Raw genomic sequence first — 21,344 nt, forward strand, 5'->3', positions numbered from 1 at the left:
TGTGAGGATGCGCGCTCGTTGAGACACTAGTAAACATTACGCGCAGCCGCTTATTCATTAATTACTACAGAGGGATTTGCATTAATTATATTATCGTGAAGGATTCTCATTAATTTCCACGGATCGTTTAAACGTCTCTCTACGCTATAATTCTCACATTTTCGAAGGATGTTACGAATATTTCAAAGACAGATCTTCCGAAATTTACGGAGCGGCAGGAGACTGAACACATGGTCACCCCTCGCCACGGCGTTTAATTCCACCGTTAATGATGAAAATTATCCGGCGAATGTGTTAAAGAAAGAAACAGTAAGTTTCGAGAGGTTTTCTATGTATTTATTTTTCTAATAATTTAAAAATGAACTTTTATACAGAACGACATTAAATTAATGCACCTTCAGCAAAACTTAAAAGATATTTAAATTGAGTATTTATCAAATAAATACTGAACGAAATACTTTCCTAGTTGGCAGTTGATACTTGAATTAAATTAAAATACAATGTGCACACAATAATATAAATTTGTCCAATTTTATATTGTATTAAATTATATCTTGCATACATGTTTTATTGCTTAAAAATGTCTTCAAGGGACTGTTTAGCATTCCGGAGCTAAAAACCGAGGATGGCTTTGATATATTGAAAAATCGTGCGCTGGCAGAAGTCGACGTTCTCATCGAGGAAGCGACAAGCAAGGATAGAAAGAGAAAAATGGTGGAAATATTTGACGAGTTATCCAATACGCTGTGTAAAGTGGCGGATATGGCAGAGTTTATTAGAGTCGCTCATCCTGATGAACGATACGTTCGAGCTGCTGAAGACGCTTGTATTACTATTAGCGGCGTAGTTGAAAAGTAAGTTTACTTTTGAGAAGTTATATTATGTACTTAATTGTTATGTAGCAGTTGAACCATGTATTTTGAATTTTTTCATTATATTATTATGTTATTACTTGAGAATTTTCTTGAAATTTATGTTATAATCTAGATTTTATTAATATGCATGGATTTGTGTGCTTTTATTCTCAATAAAAAAGGTTTAAGTAATATAAAGATATAATAAAAATATAGCATCTGATGAGCAGGGATTAGTGATTTATTAACAAGATTAATTTATAGCTACAGCAATTATGTTTAAAAATTAAATGTTCTGCAGGTTAAATACACATCGCGAGTTGTACGATTCACTGAAACAAGTTACAAGTAACGGTGATACTCAAGTGACATCTGATATAGACGATCACGTAGCTAAGTTATTCCTATTCGATTTTGAGCAATGTGGTATACACTTGCCGGAAAGACAAAGAAGAAGAGTAGTCGAGCTAAACGATTATATCCTGCAAGTAAATATTATTTAACGATTATCTCTAATCGTCAAATCCGTACATGTGCTCTTTCTTTCCGATCTCTAGGTAGGTCAAAAGTTTATGGCTGGCGCCGTTACCCCGAGGACAGTTAATGCCAATATGTTACCCGACGTTATTAGGCAGTAGTAAGTACGGTAATTCAGTCGACTATTCGTTGCGTCATTCGACTAAATTCTACTGTTTTGTTTAAAACTTCGAAGGTATAAGCTTTAGAAAAGTTCCTCGTTGATATCGGATACGTTTCACAGTTTTGTAACGGAGAACGGTCAGATATTAGTGCAAGGATTTTACACAGACTCTTCTAATACCGCTGTTCGCGAAGCGGCATACAAACTGTTTTTATTCCCGGATAAGGAACAAGAGTATCTGCTGCACGAACTCTTGCACTCCAGACATCTGCTGGCGGAATCTTGCGGATTTGCATCATACGCATGCAGGTAATTTTAATCAATTCTTTTGAACGGAAATGCACGAGTAAATAATTTAAAAATGTTTTATTATAGAGCTGTAAAAGGAAGTACAGTCAAATCGCCAGTCGTAGTGAAGGAATTTCTCGATATATTAAACGACAATCTGCAGCCTAAAGCGACACAAGATTTTCAAGAGATGCAAAAGATGAAAGATGCTGAGTCGCGTATAAAACAAGTTTGTATCTATCTGTAGCTATATTATATTTATAATACTGTTTATACTATTTGTATAATTATACTATTTGTATAATTATATCAAATGTATGGCGGTTGCAGTATCAATTCTTATTTTCTATTTCACAACTATAAAGTTTTTTGCATTGTTAAACAGGAATTGATGCCATGGGATACTCCCTATTTCATGGCAAAGGCGAAAAAAGCTTGGTTAAACACTTCCACCACTGAGTTTGCTCCTTACTTTTCTCTCGGTGCTTGTATGGAAGGTTTAAATTTCCTTACGCAGTCATTATATAGAGTTAAACTTGAATCCGCCCCAGTGTTATCCGGAGAAGTATGGGCGAATAACGTTCACAAATTAGCTGTAATAGATGAGGAGGAAGGAACTTTGGGTTATATCTACTGTGATTTTTACGAAAGAGCAGGAAAGCCTAATCAAGACTGTCACTTTACAATCCAAGGTGGAAAGCTACTTTCAGATGGCTCTTATCAGGTATAAGTTGTTATATATATTATTAATAGCTAAATATGTGTAATTTTTTTGTTATTAATGTGCTTGTTATCAATTTTTCCTTTTGTGTCTCTTATTCGTACATGTATCTATATTGTACAATTGCAGAAATTATGACAATTTAATATAGCACCGTTATCAATTTCAGATTCCCATAGTTGTACTTATGCTATCACTGCCGCACCCACGTTGGTCAAATCCATGTTTATTGAGTCCGTCATCTGTGGACAATTTGTTTCATGAAATGGGGCACGCGTTACACTCTATGCTCGGTCGAACGAAATATCAGCATGTTACTGGTACTAGATGCAGCACAGATTTCGCGGAAGTACCAAGTGTATTAATGGAATATTTTGCGAGTGATCCTAGGGTAATTATTGAATAATTTACGGTATGACCTACTATAACTAATGAAATTATTATACAAGTTTGCTGATACTTGATGCTCATATGATACAATGAATGTGTTTTAATTCACCTACGCGATCACAGGTTGTATCGAAGTTTGCGAAGCATTTTCAAACTCAAGAACCGATGCCGGAAAATTTATTGCACAAACTATGCGCTTCGAAGAACATCTTTTATGCCTCCGAATTACAGAATCAAGTGTTTTACAGCATGTTGGATCAAGTATATCACAGTGGTAAACTAACAAAATCCACCACCGAGATTTTAGAAGATGTACAGAAGGGATATTACGGCCTTCCATATGTGAAAAATACAGTATGTATTCATTAATTTTCTGAGGTGATTCTGGGGCACAGATCTTGCACGTTTACAAAAAAATAGATAGCTATAATCATTTCGGTTTTTAGTTATAACAATTTTTCTAGTTTTTAATACCATAATTAATCTCATTATTTTATTTATAGGCATGGCAATTGAGATTCTCTCATTTGGTCGGATACGGTGCGAAATATTATTCTTATCTAATATCTCGTGCAATTGCCGCATGGATTTGGCAAACTTACTTCCACAACGATCCTTTCTGTCGGTCAGCGGGCAATCGTTATCGAAGGGAGTGCTTAGCGCACGGAGGCGGTAAACCGGCATCGCAGTTAGTGTCGGATTTCTTAAATAAGGAAGCTAACGCCGATACATTTGCAAAATCGTTAATCAACGAGGTTGATATAAAAAATCTACATGTGCAAACGATAAAATAATTCAACGATGTAAATTTTCTTTGTACAGATATGTAGTAAATGTAATATTTCAAGTGTTACAGTTGTAATGTATTACAGTTTTGTGTAACAAATTCCTCGCAGTAAAATACATAGGGCCGATATCACAGTCTCCGATTAACGTGATTCTCTGATTAAACTCACTCTCCATCTCTTTCTAACTGTCCCCCTAGAAAGAGACGAAAAGACAGTTAGAAAGAGATGCAGAGTGAGTTTAATCAGAGGATCACGTTAATCGGAGACTGTGATATCGGCCCATAGAATATATTCTTATAAGAAAAAAGGATAGTATTATTGAAATGTATAGTTCATTATTGAAAAGTTACACATGGAGAATATTCTACTTCTATTTTTTAATAGAAGGCAGATTCTTATACTAATGTGAAGTTCATTTTTTCTCATCACAAAATTGTTGCATCTTTTTGATTTAGATTTCCAATTAAAATTGAATGTTAACATAGTCTTGAATTTTAATTAAAGAATATGCTTTTGTCATTTATATCTTTTTGGTTTTGGAAACTTAGGCAGAATATTCTTTTATTAGGAAAAAATTGGAAATTATTAAATTAATTATTAAATAATCTGTTAATGAAAAATAATATAATGGGGCACTCTATATAAGTTCCTTTAACATTTTATACTACAAATCAAAATTGCATATTGCAAAATGATAAGTAATTATGACGATGTTATCGTTATTATAAAATGACGTTAAATTTTTTTGTTCTTGATTGTATTTTTTATTATAAGTACAGAACCCCTTACTCTCTATGTACAATTTCGATAGATCTATGAGTTATTACAAAAAAATAAGTTTTGTAGCGTCGTACATATAATTGAAACGCAGTATAAGATAAATTTATATGAGAAGATATTTAAGTTTATATACTCTACCTTCACTTCCTGAGGTTATTCCTAAATCTGTACATGGCAACGTGAAGCTACAATCTTCTCTTCTCAGAAGGAGCGCGAGTGACGTACCAAAACGCTGTTTTGCTGGCAGTACTATCTTCTCTCAATTAAAACAAAGCTACCAATAGTCTCTCGGTATGCATTTACATCGCATAGCTGCATTTGCGTTGACGTTTCACAGATTTATGTTGAAACTCTCGGTGGGTACTTCCATCGAAATAAGCTGAACATTTCTGTCAGTAAACGTCTGCGTTTGTAAAAGTGTATTATTTACTAATCTAGTTTATAAATACATGGACACGAAATTATTTAACAAGCCATGACCATGAATGATCATTTATTTTTCTGTAATTCCTAACATTATTTTCCGGCAATAATGATGCATATATATATCGGTTTTTAATAACAATTCATTCATGTAGTTTCCTACTTATTGATATCATATTTATTTTACGTCGTCCCACCGTTGTATAGTTAGAACTTTGATTCAAGACAAACTGGACACTTCTTTTGCATATTTAGCAGCCAAAAAAGGCTACATTCCGATATTCACTATCAGTACCGAAAATCTATAGTTTTCTATATTTTACGTCGACGTATACTATAGAAGATATAGATTTTTAATACTGACAGTAAATATCGGAATGCAGTCTAACATGGAGACACGCACGCGTGTTTCTATTTATTTTGAAATGTTAAAAATGTTTTTAAAAACACGAAGACAAGTGAAGAGGTACAAATAACTTGCAGATTTCAAAGATAAGTACCACGATAGCATATATATGTATATATATAATATGTATATATAGACATAGTATGTTCTTTTATTTTTGTTATAAATACTGCATTGTGTTGTTCACTTTTCGAATTAACTAATTATATTGCGATTGCACTCTTACTCTCTATTTTTATGATAGTGTCGCAGTATGTATACATTTTGCCTTCTTTATTACATCTTAATTGTAAGTATATTGTGAAAAACTGTGTTGCATAAAAAATTATTTTATAACGTTAGAATCATATCAAGCTTATTACCAAGCCCACGGTCTTGTCCTTTTCTTTTATCTTATTTTGCAGAATTTAGAAACAACACAACACTGGTTAAAGGAGGATTGCAATCATTCAATGTCTCTTATGCACTAAAAACCAAAACGGGGAAGTTCACTGAGTCTCTTCTTTTTTTTTTCCTTTTGTACGAACTGACCACACGCGTTATAACTTTATCTCAATAGTCGGATCGGTTATGTAATCTCTCGTTTGAACTCGTTCACATTCACGATACAAACACCAATGACGACAGATTCAATTTGCTAGAAAATTCAGCGTCGATTTTACAAGTCAATATAACTTTGGCATTTGCTTTAGGTTACGCAACGTAATTGTATTGATTTGCATTATCCTTGTCTCGCTCCATGTAGTCTCTATCTATGAGAGACTCAATACGTTTTTTCAAATCTGCAGGCTAAAAAGAGATATGTATACTGTGAATCGTGTATATATCAAGATTGCTTATTTATATTTCACATTTGCTTGATTGTAGAAATATTATCTTTTTAATATCATGTATGATATTATCTCAGATTGAGAATCAAACGGTCGTACTTTACGCGAAATGTACTTATTTTTGCCTTAACATAAAAAAAAACATGAAAAATCTATATATACCTTTACAGGGAATTTCAATTGATTGTACAGCTCACTGATGAGAAGATTGTGGGTCAGAGTTTTTCTCATCTTCATAATTCTGACAATAGCAGCATCTATCTGATATTGTCTGTCTTGATATACTCTCTCTTCTGTTGCTTTTTGTTCTTCATTCTGAAAAAAAAATTCCATATGTCTATAACCTAAGAATAAACTCTCCAATCAAGTTTGCATTAAAATAACTTTTTATGCAAACGTGTAAAATAAAAATATATAAAATGTGTTGTATTATTAAGTATCAAGTACCGTTTCTTTCATTTGGATTTGATTGATCTTAATTCTGAACAGCTTGTTTGTAAATTCTGCATTGAATACGAATCTATCATTATCGGCGACATCCCGACCACGTGGATTCTTTTGAAGAACACGAGCCTTTCCGCATGCCAAGGACTGCAGTGTTCTTCTCAGTTCGCCGTCCTCGATATTTGTAGCAGCCTTGATATCTTCTAATGAGAGATTATCACTATCGTTGAATAGAATCAAGACCAACGCTTGAAACAGCGATACCTGCAGCTCTTTATTGCCCTATTTTTAGATCAAAAATATTTGTGCGTTAATTAATAATTGTATATCATGCCGTACAAATATAGTATCATCCTTATTCAATACCTGATTAAACCATGCTTTCAATACACAATGTCCTAAGGTCGGCTGCCACTGTAATTTTCTACCGCTATGTTTTCCCAAATAAAACTTATTAAACACGTCTTGATACTGCACCATCTCCATCGGAAGGGTGACTTCCATCACTGGATATGTAGGCCAATACCCCATGGTAAGTATAGATACAGTTAGGTCTAGACTATTTGCTACCAACTCACTCTGCAAGTTTCCTGCATACTGAAGATATAATAAAACATTTGAAATAATACATTCTGTAGACTCAGTTAATAAATAACAAATATAAACTACGTGTACACAAAGTCGATTTACCCTACGCATTTAGTACTAAATGTGAAATATGTAAGATATTCACAAATTGCAAATTAAAATTGATGTGTGTACATGCATAAAATTCTTTTGCAATATACGAATAATTATTTTCTTTACCTGTTTGAACGCGATATTGATATCTTTACTAAGTTCCATATCTTTGAACATTCCTTCCAATTTACTAGTAAATCCACCACCGCATTCTTGTTTCAATTTAGATAACATTGACTTTTCAGCATCTACGGAAGCCGATTTTCCCACTAACAAACGTTTGGCCAAATCCTTCTTATAAAACGCTTCGAAAACATCTTTTCCGTGAATAAACCGAAAGAGTACCATAATCTTATCTAATAATCTCTCTAATTCCTCTTCCGTCGCTTCTTTGTTACCTGCGCGTAACTTGCAATCGACAAATTTAGCTGAAACCATAAATACATAAGTTTGCAACTTGTTGTAATATATTTTCAAGTTCAAAAATCAATATTTTTGGACTAACAGTATAACTGAGAGAATTTCCTAAATAACTACTTGCCTATTAATTCTGCTGGTTTGTTTGCCCTTTGATTAATAAAAGCCTCGAAAGCTTCTTTTAAGCTATTTGCGAACTTTTCATTTCTATGAAAGCACGTATTAACTATATTATCCATTTTATCTTTAAAATCTAACAATTCCTGTACCATCGTTTTATCCTTCTCGGGATCTATAACTATCGTCTTGCCTTTTTTCTAGAAGAATATGAAACAGAAAACGTATACATAACTTTGTCCATTATACATACACACACGAAATCAATTGTTAATGTAACAAAACATACCTTGATGTAACAATTAAAATTCAAACAAAGTTCCACAAGGCCATTTTTTATTCGACTGTATAAGTTGTAAAGTAATGATAAATCACTAATCCTATTTTCATCCATTAACCCACTTAAGCCTTTCTGTAAAATACTAGTAATATGTTCAGACAATAATTGTTTTTCTACAGTATGTATGAGCGACCATCTGAAAATATTTAATTTTATGAAATTATACGTAACAATGTTCTATTTAGGCTGCGGTCCATTTGACGCTACAAATGCTTCGAAGCGTTCTTCTTCTCCTTCTTTCTTCATTGAAAGAAAGGAGAAAAGAAATGCTTCGAAGCATTTGTAGCGTCAAGTGGACCGCAGCCTTAATTATCAATGTCGTGTTTGATGTACTAGAGCCGCATACACGACAGCAATAATAAAACTTACTTAGTCGAGGTATCGAGATAGTGCAACAGCCGCTCATTCTCCTCTTGCAAACGCTTATCCACATGAGCCAAATATTCAGGAACATCGTGCTCATTCATCAATCGTAGACCTTCGGCAGCATACAATCTTTCCGTAGCCACTAGGAACCTAAATAAAAAGAGAAAGAATTGTATATTGAAATATCTACATTGAGATATTTACAGCAGCAAGCAATGTAATAGAATAAAATGGAAAAATAGGTTATATACAGCTGTGAAAGTTACATTAGCTTGTTATTACTGACAGATGTTAACGTACATGTGACGATGTATTAACAATGTGATATCGAAAATGAACATTAATGGGAATAGCTCTCGAATTTTTCGACATACTTTGTTTCGAAGGCCTCTTGATAGATTTGTAGATCCGACAACATTCTCAACAGCGATTTGAGAAGCGTCCGATCTACAGTGTCGCCTTGTCGTTCCTTTTCTATGAGCATAAGAAGACCCTCGACCGTGCGCGTTTGCACTAAACTGTTCAGCACAATGTGTAGTCTGAATAGATGCAATCCCATATCCCTGAAAGAAGAAATTAAGTAGAGTATATGCATAATTATAAGATTCATTTTTCCGGCAATTCATTCCTGCGTTATTACCATATCGATGAGATGCTTGGGTTTTGCAGAACGTATGTCCTGTCGAGATACAGAAAAATACTTCTGATCATTATCATTTGTCTGCAATGCGACTGCCAACACTCGTTCATCTTTTTCAAAAATATATGTCTGTCCATAGATTCCGCCAGAAACTGCTCGATATTAGCCTTCACATGAGATTCTGTCAGGATAGTTAAATTGGAGTAAAGCGTTGATGCCATTTTGTGATTACACATATTTTCAACCGCCTGATAAAGTTCCTCGAGAGAATAGCGGATACTTTTGCTGGTTTGTATGGCAACCACAGCCTCCTGCAACTTTTCCCATGTCTGTTCTTGATAGTTGTCTGGTAGTTTAGGTTTATCTGTGAAGAAAGCATTATTGCATTAGGTAATTGGATAATAACACAACGGAATTTGACATGTTTCCAGTATTAATTCTTCTAGAAGAAGTACGCTATAAAATAGTACAAATTTAATTAATTTAAAATTTATTTATTCCTGTGTAATTTTAAAACATTACTTTTTTAATACTATTTACGTAGTAATGAAGTGGCCGTTATCTCTTATATGTCGAATTATAATGCATGATCTATGTAAACGCGAGGGAGGCGAAATGTCAAGTCAAACTTAATGTCCATTTATAGATTCCAGCATTGTAACGTTACTGCAACAATGTGGCGTCCATAAATACGCATTTATCGCGTCAACGTATTTTCCGTGTCAGTCGCGTCGAATTTCGCAGTTAATCGCAACCAACTACAACGTTCGATAGCGCAAAACACGCCGAGGAAGACCGATCTGTCGAATTATCCCGATTCAAGTTAACAATGTTAGGTTATGTCGTTTCATACAAAAGCGCGAGGTCAGAACCTTCTCGCAGTTAAACCCGCAAAACGGATTGCGTCAAAAGATCGGAAATCGCGTTCGAAACAAAAAACAAAAAGAAAGAAACAAGGAAGGGGAGACCGAAACGCGATGCTCGCCGTCCGACCTCGCGGATGCGGCGGAGCAGCTGATGTTTGAGGTTAGGACGGTTAGGTTAGGTCAGGGTCGGGGCGCGCGCGCGCGCGCCCTGCGTCTCGCTCGCTTACTTTTGAAGTTCTTGATGACGAGCTTCTTCGCGGAGCCGGGTTTCGCGTTCGCGAGGCTCGGCGAGATTTTGTTGACGCCGTTCGGATTGCCGACTGTCAACGCCGAAAAGTTGGCCCGCTTCTGCGTGTCAGTCGCGGCGGCGGCGGCGGCGGCGGTGGCGGCCGCCGTGTCCGTCATGATGATCTCGTCGCCCCTAATCGCGTCGGTTTCCTTCGGATGCGCGATACTCGCGGCCGCGGCCAGCTTGCAGCACTCGGCTGCGCTCGCGTATTCCAACACCACCGTGAGATCGGCGACGGCGGCGGTGGCGGTGTTGGCGGCGGCGACGGTGGCGGCGGCAACGGCGACGGTGGCGACGGCGGCGATGGCGATCGTCTTCTTCACCTGTCCGGCACACGGAACCTGGATGTCACGATGCTCAGACATACGCGGCATATGCGCCGTATGCGCGCATCGCCCGGCCGTCGGCCCTCGATGCGACGCAAAGGGACGCGTCTCTCTTTCCTTTGGACCCCGAATGACGCAACTCGATCACACACATCACACGCGCGGACACGAGGATACCGCTTCTTCTTCCTCTTTTCTTTCTTTCTCTCTCGTGCTCAGTGCTCCGTATGTACCCCGTACTCCGTTTCACTTCGCTACTCCGACGTGCGTTTTATGTATACATTGGAAAAAAGGCTTTATATAGCATTTATAGCACCTGCGTGTGTAATAGCGCCATAGAAAAAAGAAATAACTGAAGGCGATGCGTAGTCGGCACGGAAGTTGAAGAAAGAATTTGGACAACGTTTACAAATTGTAGGTTTGTTCTTTTTAGCTGAACTTCTTGCGTACGGTTCATCTTTCCTCTTTTTCTTTTCACGTTGGAGAGAAAAAAGAGAGAAAAGATAAACCGTACGCAAGAAGTTCAGCTAAAAGAACAGGCCTTGTGACATGGCACGGTCAATCAGATTCGTTGCCTCGATCGTCTTTTCCATTTGCGAACATCTTTCTTGTGAATATCCACTTGACGCTACAAATGGTTCGAAGCGTTATGATTGACCAATCAGAACAAAGAATTTTACTAATTGACCAATCAAGGAATACTTCGAAGCGTTTGTAGCCTGTAGCGTCAAGTGGACCGCAGCCTTGAAAGAAAGAAAGACAGAAAAAGTGCCTGCGATTTTCAATCTGTTCTATAGAAAACTAATTCCCACTTGTGGTGCCAATAAACCCAAGAAGATATTCCATAGAAAATTCGCAGTATTTCCTAAAGTCAATACTTGAAACAAAACAAACGCGCGCGTGTATTCATGAAGGAAGGTAGATCTGTAAGGTGGACTGTAAAAATAAATAAAAGTGTAGAAAGTGTAGCTGCAGAGAAAGAGCAGAATAGCAGATCTAATCGGATCTAATTGCTCCCTAACCTTCGTATAATGCCTATTATTTTACTTTGATTCCCCAAAGTCGCAAATACGGCATCAGAATGCACCGTCAAATAATTTACACAATTGTCAAAGATCGTCACATTGCACTGTTAATTCCGGAAGCAAGTGTAGAAGACGAAGTTCATGACAGCATGATATATATAGGTTATGCAGGTTAGGTCGCGTAGAACGAGCGATACCCGTGGTTCAGCCGGTTTGATGAATGACAAACTGTTTCAGCAATTAGGAATCGCTGACAGCACGACGGTATCGAGCACTTTTACTTAAACCAAGCGGAACGAAGCTAAATGATTGCTCTGTACACGAGATAATACAAAATAATCAATTGTAATTGTTTCCTACGTCGTTGATACGGCTATATTCAGGTTAGTCGAATTTTGCAATTCGCAAGTTAACATGTATTAGGATGTTTTATTTTTTAAGGAATAAATTATCATTCTGCTCGTGGCACAATGCAATCCTGATTAAATCTGTCGACGTTACATAATTATATTTATGAGCAAACTTAGAGGTTATATCGTAAAAAAGAAAAAATTGGTTTACTTCGTTTACCTTTTTATATTCTTGTTTGTAATCGAATTAACGCAATGACGATATATATTTTTAATACCTTTTTTTTTTTACTAATTGAGCTTATATTACTCTTCCGTGGTTGTGGTTACATAATCGTGGATCGTGCGATTCACTTTTCGAAAATCTATTTTTACACAATCAAAAATAAACTTGAACTTAACTTTAATAGAGCTGCTTAGTGAGTGACGGTACCGGGAATACGTGACCTCTTTACCGGGATGTATGCTGTGTTTATTTTGTAAATTTCAAAGTTTTGGCTCGGGTGCATTACTTACTGTTGTATATTATTTAATTTGAAAATGTCGAGATGTAATTCCTAACAATCCATATTCTTGACGCATTAAATTAGTGGTATATGATGTGTAATATGATTAGAATATTTCTGAGCATTATATTTTTGTTTATACAGAATTATTATATTATATAGATTTTTACTTATTCAGTTTTTTTTTCTCTCAATAAGACATTAATTTGTACAACCAGATTAATTAGACAATTTTTTGTATTTTTTTTACTTTAGAAAGAAATTATTTTGTTGTGAAGTATATGTATAATCTTAAATTTTATATTATGTACATTATTTTGTATTGGCAAAGTGTTAACTGATTACTTTTATTTTATTCTTGAGATTGACTTGATTCTCAAAATAATTGTCATATATTACTACATTAATAAGATTAGCATAAAGTTTGTCAGTCTTTTATTTAATATTTTTGCAATTGTTAATATTAAAAATTATAATAAGATAGAGGAAATATTATATGTAAATCTATATATTATGATACTTTAGAAATTTTGATTTAATTAGTAATAAAGAAAAAAATTAATACAGCATATGGAAATGTTTTTTTTCTCAGAATACGTATCCTGTAAAAGATTTTTTTACATTGTTATAATTTTGTTTGGAGACGAATCTTCTGCAGTAATTGAATAGTTGGTTGTTCCCATTGCATTTTAAATTCATAATTTTGCATATTTCATTGAGCTTTAATGATTCTGTACTAGTTTAAAAGTGAGTGAGTGAATTTTTGATAGAGTTGCCCTAATAAAAAAAAGATAAATATTATAGGTAAGTGTATTGCATTTCACATTGCTCTCGTATTTAGCTGTATGAATGTTAATGATAGAAAACATCTAATTACTATGCGATAATAATTAGATTGCCAGAATAGTAGGTATCTATTATCACAAAAATATTAATAATCACTCCCAATTAGCTCAAGTTATATATACATGAAAAGATCTCGTATATAAAAATTCATCAATAGATTCAGATTTACGCGCTGTATATCTTTCTTCATACATATCTAAACAAAAGCTAAAATACAGTTATAAGACTTATGACATAAGCAATATAATGAGAAACAGATGGATATTCCTAGAAGCAAATATATAACAATATTTATAAATGTTTAATATTTATAAATATTTTAAAATATTTATAAGTGTATAAATAATTTATTTTATATTCTCACAGAATGTCTTTCCCAAACAAAGAAGATCGTTTGAAATGCTGGGGTCGTAGGGACGAATATTGGCAATGTCTCGATGAAGGCAAATCTCAAGCAGAATGTATGGAATTTAGAAAACAATATGAAAAATTCTGCCCGTCTCAATGGGTAAGTATTACAGGCAGTACTCTTCGACGGCATTTCCAAAGAAGTTTGTTTAATATTTATTATGTGACTTAACGTCGATAGTAAGTAGAACCTTTTTTTTTTATTGTCTAACAAGTCTTCTATGCCACTGTTACGCAGGTGAAACATTTTGATCGTAAGCGAGATTACTTGAAGTTCAAAGAGCAAATAGAGAAGGGGGGGTATGTTCCTGAAGAGCCAAAGGAAACATAAGAACTAATCTATTGTATTACATTCATAGCAATTCATGATTATCAATATTAACTATTAAACAATTAATTTCATACATTATTCATTCGAATGTTTTTTTGGATTTTACATTGTTGTCTTTATCTGTTGAATTATAATAAATAAGATGCTTAAAAATAACACAAGACAATGGTTTTATTGTGACATTCTATTATCCTTAACCGGTATTTTACAGAAGCTCTCAAGCCGTTCGTTCTCTCTTTCTTTCTCTCAAATTTCTACGTTCCAGAATATAATCTCGACTATACTAAACTTTAATCTAGTAGTTATTTTCAATCACAGGCTTTTACACTATACTTCAACTAATAATATTTTTTTTGTAAAAAATTTTAAAAATTTGTTGCGCAGCTTATTTTGCGTTTTTTAATCTTGATTTACCTTTACGTATCATCTTTTCTTTCTCTCTTCTTCCTTTCTCGTATAATTAACTCTGTTTACGGGAACGTGATTACTTTCCATTACTTGCAGGACTTGTCTCGACGGTGGGATGCAAAGTTCCGAAAAGTCCGATTTGCCGAAGCAGTTCGATAAGAAGACCAAACCGGTTCTCGGTTTTCAAATGGGAAATAAAAACTTACGCAACTAGAGATATTATTTTAACATTACCCGATATATTATGAAATAGAAGTCTTGCAGAAAAAAAAAACAGATCCAACGAATCAAATTGCCAATAACTGTCTTTAAATACTGGACACTTCACGCAGAAAAGAAAATGAAATTGCACGACGTGTTCAACGAATTGCAGAATTGTCAAAACGATATACCGATTTTTCGAGTTGGTATCTTCTTCGCTATTTGAATAAAATATTTTATTCGTTGCGGTTTGACTACAGCGACTTGTCTCCTTTTTTTTTTCAGAAATTGATAAGTACGCCTTTGCACGACTCTGCGAACGAAAGTGTGAAAGAATGGGAGACGATTCTAGCGCATATTGTAGAGATAATCAGTAACAATTACGAATTGGGGAATGAACGCGTCCTTTTAGCGTGCCACGCGTTCTACGTTTTGCTCCCGATGCAATGCGACTCTTTCAAAGACACCGTAATTGGTTTCCAAAGACTAGACTCGTGTAACTTGTGTTTCCTCGAGAAGCGATACGCCGTTTCCGACCTCGAGCTGTTCAAGTTACTGAACGCCTATGGATATCTGCAGGTGAATCGGAAAGATGTTCTCGAGAATACGACGACGACGTGCTTCGAATACGACGGTCTCTTAATTACGTTTGACGTGATATATAGAAATTGTATGAAATACACGAGATACTCTTACTTCGCGTACAAGGTATTGTCTGCGTGGCTGAAGAGATTGAAGAATACATCCGACGCGCGTTTCTGGGATCAAAGCGATTGTATTTTGGAACGAAAGTTGGAAACTATCATATTTTCTAATTGGTCCAATGCGCTTAATAATTTATGCAAGCAGAATGCAGAAATTTTTAACACGTATCTCCGGATAATGTCGCAGAAATATAAGAAAACATTTGTAGATTATATATATCATATATGTCTTAAAGACATGTCGTGGCAAAACGAAACAAAATATGTTATTCTGGCGGAAATTTTTCAAGTACGGGACATGGAGGTCCAAGCTACGAGCTGCTTCTTATTTAATTTATGCATTAGCTTAACGAGAAATTCTTTGCGCTGTGGCGGTACGAAGCTTTATCTGGTGATTTTAAGGAGATTAAGCGAGGCTGAATGGAAGAAAATGTTCGGGAAAGTTATAGAATTCGTTATTCGCCGCTGGGAGTCGGGAGAGCAGTAAGTTTGCAGAATAATTTTGTATCGTGAAGTTAATTTTTTCCTGATAATCTTTTAACTCACTTTAAACTCACTTTTTTTGCTTCTCAAGCAGAGATCTATGCCAAAAAGAGCTATCTGCAAAATTTCTTTGTAATATATATGACTGTTCTCTGTGTAATTTAAGATTTTTTGTAATGCAAAGAACACATCTTACAATTTAATACTTCGTACGATATAATTGCAAATCTTTTTACAGTGAGGATCACGACGCTCTTCAGTCGTTGTTTAAATACTGGCTCGAACCGACCATTGAAATGTACAGGAACATCCTGCCGTTTTTGTGGGAGTTGTGCGGCGATTCGCAAGGATACTTCTTTCGTTCACATCTGCAAAGAATGGCCGCTAAAATACACGTTGAGCTGCCACAAACGTACGAAATCGATTATTATTTAAATGACAAAGAGGAAATCATACGACTGAACGCTTTTGCTGTGCTCTGTTATCGTGCTGTCGAGCTGATTGACGTTAACAAAGCGGATCCATTCCTTCTGATAAAACAATTTCTGTGGTTTAACGCGAATACCGCAACGATTTTCATGAGAGAAGGGATAATAAAATATTTCAAGATATTGTGCTCGAATATCTTAAAAGCGATTAGCGTTAGAGCTGATTGTGTGCGATCAATCTCCGAGTTCATGGAATGGCTGCACGAATACTTTCTGGATTGTTTCGAAGTTGGCTCGTGTTATCAACGCAATATCCTTGCTTTAAACTTATACGGGACCTTACTTTCTTTCACGAGTAAAAATTCGCACAAGAGCTACACTCGTCATAAGGAATGCCTTCAATATATCACAGTGGTCGACAAATACTTAAAGACCACTGATGGTTGGAGATTTACTAATAAAGAGTCTTTGTTTCTGTTATTGAGACTCGTACTAGATTCTGCTCTTGATGTTAGACAGCTAGCTGCCAGTCTCATTCTGGAACATTTTGAAAAGGATACTTTATCGATCATAGAAAAACGCGTAAGAAAAGCTTGTTATATTTACGTTATATTTTTATCTTTAAATGTTTTACACTTTTGCATGTATACGAGTTATAAAAAGAGTTGAAAAATTGAAGGATATATTCTTTGGTCAATGCAGATTTTTATATAAAAATCATTTAAATTATTATTAAATCTTTTCTGTAACTTTTACATTCTTGATATTTTTAATATCTTTTTCAGTTTCTTTTACAATAATATTCAAGTCAAATTTACTATAGAATAAGAGATCGACTTTTATTCTTGTCTAACAAAGTTTGCAGAAATCTATTACAATTTTTTGTTTTATATTTTGAAATTTATTGATGTCATATTTCTCTCTTCGAAGAAGAGTTAATTCAAAATTGAGCGAAGATTGCTTAATCCTTGAATTTTAGAAAGTATTTTTTTAAAGCCGTATAATATATTGTTAAGTTATATTAGAAAATTTCTGACTTTAGATATTCTACCATTGTGCGTGGGAGCATTGCAATTCTTCCAAATTCTACAAAATCGAAAGCGGAGCAACTCTCGTAAAAATAATGGCACACTGGTTACCCTTGAACGAGGTCTCTAAAGACACAGCTGGAATATTTTCCGACAATGAGTATAATAATATTCTCGCTTACTCGAGTTACTCAGAATTTTTATTGAGCGAAGCTAAATGCCAATTAGCACAGATGAAAAGTGACATTTTAAAAGCCATTGTCCAGAATAGACCTTTTTATGGCGTGTTGACTGCTTTACTGGCAGTGGCTTTCCGCGGTGGCCCAGAGAATTGGATTTTAACACCGCAATTTACGGAGGAGATACTCAATCTTTTGAAAGATGCCGTTGATTTCTTTTTATCTACGTTTTCTACGAAAGCATCGAATACAGGTATTTCTATAAATAATATTAACAGAATATTACACAGTTTTATGTTACACAGCTACCACCATCGTTAAATACAAAATATTAATTTTCAAACATTAGAACTTAATAATAATTTCTTAGTAACTTATAATTATTAAAAGTTTTTATTAAAACGAGTAAGATTACATAGTTTGCTATTACATTAAAATTATTATATTATTTATTAATAAAAATTAATTGCCCGATTCCTGTAAAATTTTATGTTTAGTTTATTCGTCCTCGTTTGCGGAGATGGGATTGGCTATTGATGAAAAGATTAAGACCAGTGAAATAGAGGATTTTGATTACGACGAATTGCAATTATCGCCAGCACATCAAGTGCTTATCTCGTGTATCTGGATGTCCTTAAAGGTATTAATATTGCACACTTGCCCTGATTTAAAATTATGATGAGTAATTAAATGTACCTTTACATAGATATCATGCGAGATCGCCAGCGAAATTGGGATATTGATGCAGTCAAGCACACAAGTAAAATGTTCTATGGATATTATCGTTACAGTATTATTAAAGTGTCGGCATAAAGGCGTAGTGGAATGTGCTGGTGTAGCAATTGCGAATTTATCCAAGTAATTATATATCCAACAGAATTTCATTTAATATAATTTAATAAATATGCGAAATAAATTAATGTACAAATTAACGTAATGAATAAGTGCGCGTTATCGAGACAATTCGACGTGAGATAGAAAGAATGAATTTATAGTAACAATATGAATAATATTTCTAGTAACGATGTAATAATTAAATGATTTATATTGTTATTACGATTATTATGATTTTACTGATAATCATCTTTTAATAAAAAATTGTTTTAGATGTTTGTACAACGAAAAGGAGTACTCCGAGCTACCAAAAACATATCTGACGTGTTTGTTAGAGGAGGATACGGGAAAATCGTTGCACTTAACACGACGAGGTGCTGGATTGTCGATCATGTTTCATAGATTAGTCGTCAGCGATAATCGGAGGGATCGGCCTACAGTGCATCTTGCGGTACAGACGTTATTGCGCTCGTTGGAAAACTTTTCGGTGGCGGGTGTTAGAAATGTTGAAGCCGGCGCAGACTCACCCTGGGCGAAACGCCTGTACTTTCTGCGTGCGTTAGTAGCCAACAAGGAAATACACGCGCAATTAGTTCCGTATATGGAGAACATTTGTTTAACGTGTTTCGAGTACATGGAATCCGACGTTTGGACTGTAAGGTAAAACAATGCGACGTCAATTCATTATTCTTTTATCCATTCCGGATATTTTTTTTTAAATTTATCCCCTTTTATCATGTAAAATGCGTTGTGCAGGAATGCGAGTTTGCAGTTGTACGGCGCGGTGGTGCCGAGATTGGTGGGCCAGTGTACCAGGAAAGGCGATGAAGCGTTCGATTTCGGTGACGGTTACTCCGTCAACCACTTTGTCACGCATTATCCGACGTTGACGAGTCGCATGTGGGCACAACTCCGAGATGTTTCGAGGATACACGGGATTTCGAACGCGGCGTTACGTTCCTACTCTGGCGTCGTGCACACGCTCATAGTGTTGTCGAAACTGTCGACCAGCGGTTGCGATCTCGTCGATTATCCCGCGAAGATATTCACGACGAAAGTCAAACGTCTGTTGCTCGCTTTCCTCGGTAACCCGATGATACATGTCAGACAATTGGCTGCGAAAGCGTACACGGCTCTCACGCCTTTCAACGGTATCGACTCGGAGATGGACGCGATTAGAAAGAAGATACTCTCAAGCCGTGACGTTAACATGTCGCACGGGTGCTTGTTAACTTGTGAATATTTAAGGGAAAAGTACATTCACGATACTCGAAGTATATGTCCCTCTAACAAGGTAATAGAAGACTACGGCAAAGTCTGTTGGACCGGAAATTCCGGAAGAAGTCGATACTTCGACGTATTAGAGGCGTGGAATGATATGTGCGAACATAGAAAAGCTGCACAGCCGTGCTACATCTTGGAAACGTTGTTTCTACGGGAATCACACTCTTGTACACGTTTCACAGACAGATTACCTTTCCGTTACAATTTACCGGTAATTGAACGTATAGTATCGTCGCAGAAAATTCAACCAGGATTTTTTCAGTTCGTTGGACATTGGGGGCAGCTGCACGCGGCACATCTCAAATCGTTGATTGCAAGTGGATTAGAATTGGACGATCTCGAGCGAGAAGCGATACGCAATAATCTGAACTCGAGTTGTACCGAGCAAAGTATCGAATTATTAAAAAGTCTGTCGTATTGCGTCCCTTTATTGAAATTTATTCTCAAGTACTTGACATCGATGAAGAGCAATTATTACCAGTTACTTTTCGACGAAACAGTAACGTTTACATTGAGAACTATAAGGCACGCTAGTTTAGAGACCAACGAATTGGAATTCGATGAGATAACAGAGGAGTTAAACGAGGCAGAGATGGCTGTTGCGAATTCGAACATAATTCGCGTGAAGAATTCATTGATCTTAGCGTTTTCTAAGCGCGAGACGCTGATAAACGGAGTACTGTCGTACGTTTCCGATATATGTATAGATGAGAAGCAGTCCGTGCGATTAACGGCGGCGGAATACATCGAATTAGCCCTGCATCGTTTCGCACAGCTGGAGGACAATAATAAATTAACGATTATGCGATGCTGTTTGGTTCTGCTGAAGGACGAGATCGCCGAGATACGCGAAATCGTGTCGACGTCGTTGCAAACGCACGCGTTCCGAGATTACATAAATTTTACCCCGCACCGATTGCAACACGAAGAAATGATATATCAACGGTTTTTGTCAGATGTTATTCGTCGTCATATCGCCGACAACAGCGTGGACTTTATACGATATTTCACACATGCAGTCCGAGACGGCGATTCTAACGTGACGATCGAGAATCCGTTCCATCACAACGACAGCGTTTTCCATAAGGAGGAATCGAAATTTTTAAACACGTGCTTCCTTCATGACCCTTCGGGTGATAATCATGAAGATTCTTTGGACGCGGTACGCGCGATACAAACAAGGCGCTTTAGGAAATTGCAGGAAAAAGCTGGCTTTAGCTACGATGATTTGCGAGTGATTTTGTACTTAAAAGAGATTGATTATATGGCGCGGAAGCGAGATGTCATTATACAACAGTGGAAATAGTACAATTCTCACTTATTCATTTCCCGTTTCAAATTGTAAAATGCGAACCAACCGGCTTGGTATCAAAACTTTTGAAATAACAAAGCTTGTTCCGCGTTAGACTGATCTGTAAATATATATTTCAATCAATTCCTCAAATTTGCAAAAAAAAAATCATTGTAATCAAAACTGACTTTTCATATAAATCTTGATAAACCGATTCTTTTTATATATAGATAATATGTAATTGACAAATATAATTTAGCAATAAATATTATTTTATTAACGAACTGTATCATTTAATTTGACTGAAAAAAGAAAAATGATAAAAATACACCTTAATGATTAATATAAGATTATTATGGGTCCGAGATATAATTATGTTAACCGGCAGGTGGATAAATTTAATATAGAATAATTGAAAAACCAATTATGTGA

At 35.6% G+C, this 21,344-nt stretch overlaps 3 protein-coding genes across 5 annotated transcripts; 2 read left to right on the plus strand and 1 right to left on the minus strand.

Annotated features, from left to right (window-relative positions):
- The first annotated feature begins 16 nt into the window (after positions 1–16).
- Positions 17–3,746, plus strand: LOC139767615 (mitochondrial intermediate peptidase). Its single transcript, XM_071697064.1, has 10 exons — positions 17–309; positions 592–854; positions 1,156–1,342; positions 1,412–1,491; positions 1,615–1,803; positions 1,870–2,011; positions 2,168–2,506; positions 2,673–2,894; positions 3,017–3,247; positions 3,397–3,746. Exons 1-10 carry the CDS (start codon positions 169–171, stop codon positions 3,685–3,687), a joined length of 2,085 nt encoding a protein of 694 aa, XP_071553165.1. The 5' UTR covers positions 17–168; the 3' UTR covers positions 3,688–3,746.
- Positions 3,747–5,377: 1,631 nt separating this feature from the next.
- Cul4 (cullin 4) lies at positions 5,378–10,942 on the minus strand. Its single transcript, XM_071697062.1, has 11 exons — positions 10,219–10,942; positions 9,126–9,489; positions 8,860–9,048; positions 8,489–8,635; positions 8,069–8,255; positions 7,787–7,979; positions 7,372–7,673; positions 6,931–7,161; positions 6,568–6,846; positions 6,283–6,435; positions 5,378–6,079 (listed from the first exon to the last, which is right to left on the minus strand). Exons 1-11 carry the CDS (start codon positions 10,652–10,654, stop codon positions 5,984–5,986), a joined length of 2,577 nt encoding a protein of 858 aa, XP_071553163.1. The 5' UTR covers positions 10,655–10,942; the 3' UTR covers positions 5,378–5,983.
- A 384-nt stretch (positions 10,943–11,326) lies between these two features.
- LOC139767611 (uncharacterized) lies at positions 11,327–21,196 on the plus strand. 3 transcript variants are annotated; one of them, XM_071697059.1, is made up of 10 exons: positions 11,327–11,802; positions 11,869–12,014; positions 14,577–14,883; positions 14,967–15,868; positions 16,107–16,878; positions 17,339–17,756; positions 18,001–18,143; positions 18,210–18,361; positions 18,611–18,997; positions 19,094–21,196. In XM_071697059.1, exons 3-10 carry the CDS (start codon positions 14,821–14,823, stop codon positions 20,925–20,927), a joined length of 4,671 nt encoding a protein of 1,556 aa, XP_071553160.1. In that variant the 5' UTR covers positions 11,327–11,802; positions 11,869–12,014; positions 14,577–14,820; the 3' UTR covers positions 20,928–21,196. The 3 variants fall into 3 exon arrangements, with proteins under 3 accessions (XP_071553160.1, XP_071553159.1, XP_071553161.1); XM_071697058.1 differs by lacking the exon at positions 11,327–11,802 and having other exon boundaries at positions 11,809–12,014; XM_071697060.1 differs by lacking the exons at positions 11,327–11,802; positions 11,869–12,014 and adding an exon at positions 13,703–13,841.
- Positions 21,197–21,344: the final 148 nt, after the last annotated feature.

This window comes from Temnothorax nylanderi, unplaced genomic scaffold (genome assembly GCF_030848795.1).
Source record: "Temnothorax nylanderi isolate EJ_2023f unplaced genomic scaffold, tnyl_v1.0 TNYL_tig0011_pilon, whole genome shotgun sequence".
Taxonomy (NCBI): domain Eukaryota; kingdom Metazoa; phylum Arthropoda; class Insecta; order Hymenoptera; family Formicidae; genus Temnothorax; species Temnothorax nylanderi.

Bases quoted from the DNA above. Each gene is read 5' to 3' on its own strand.
- Cul4 (XM_071697062.1), bottom strand. From the start codon at position 10,654: ATGCCGCGTATGTCTGAGCATCGTGACATCCAGGTTCCGTGTGCCGGA. The intron at 9,049-9,125 runs GTAATAACGCAG...TTCTTCTTTCAG, and splicing joins CCAAGCATCTCATCGATATG to GGATATGGGATTGCATCTAT. The intron at 8,256-8,488 runs GTAAGTTTTATT...AAATATTTTCAG, and splicing joins TATCTCGATACCTCGACTAA to ATGGTCGCTCATACATACTG.
- LOC139767615 (XM_071697064.1), top strand. From the start codon at position 169: ATGTTACGAATATTTCAAAGACAGATCTTCCGAAATTTACGGAGCGGC. The intron at 1,343-1,411 runs GTAAATATTATT...TCCGATCTCTAG, and splicing joins TAAACGATTATATCCTGCAA to GTAGGTCAAAAGTTTATGGC. The intron at 1,804-1,869 runs GTAATTTTAATC...GTTTTATTATAG, and splicing joins TTTGCATCATACGCATGCAG to AGCTGTAAAAGGAAGTACAG.
- LOC139767611 (XM_071697059.1), top strand. From the start codon at position 14,821: ATGAAATTGCACGACGTGTTCAACGAATTGCAGAATTGTCAAAACGAT. The intron at 14,884-14,966 runs GTTGGTATCTTC...TTTTTTTTTCAG, and splicing joins ACGATATACCGATTTTTCGA to AAATTGATAAGTACGCCTTT. The intron at 17,757-18,000 runs GTATTTCTATAA...TTTTATGTTTAG, and splicing joins TACGAAAGCATCGAATACAG to TTTATTCGTCCTCGTTTGCG.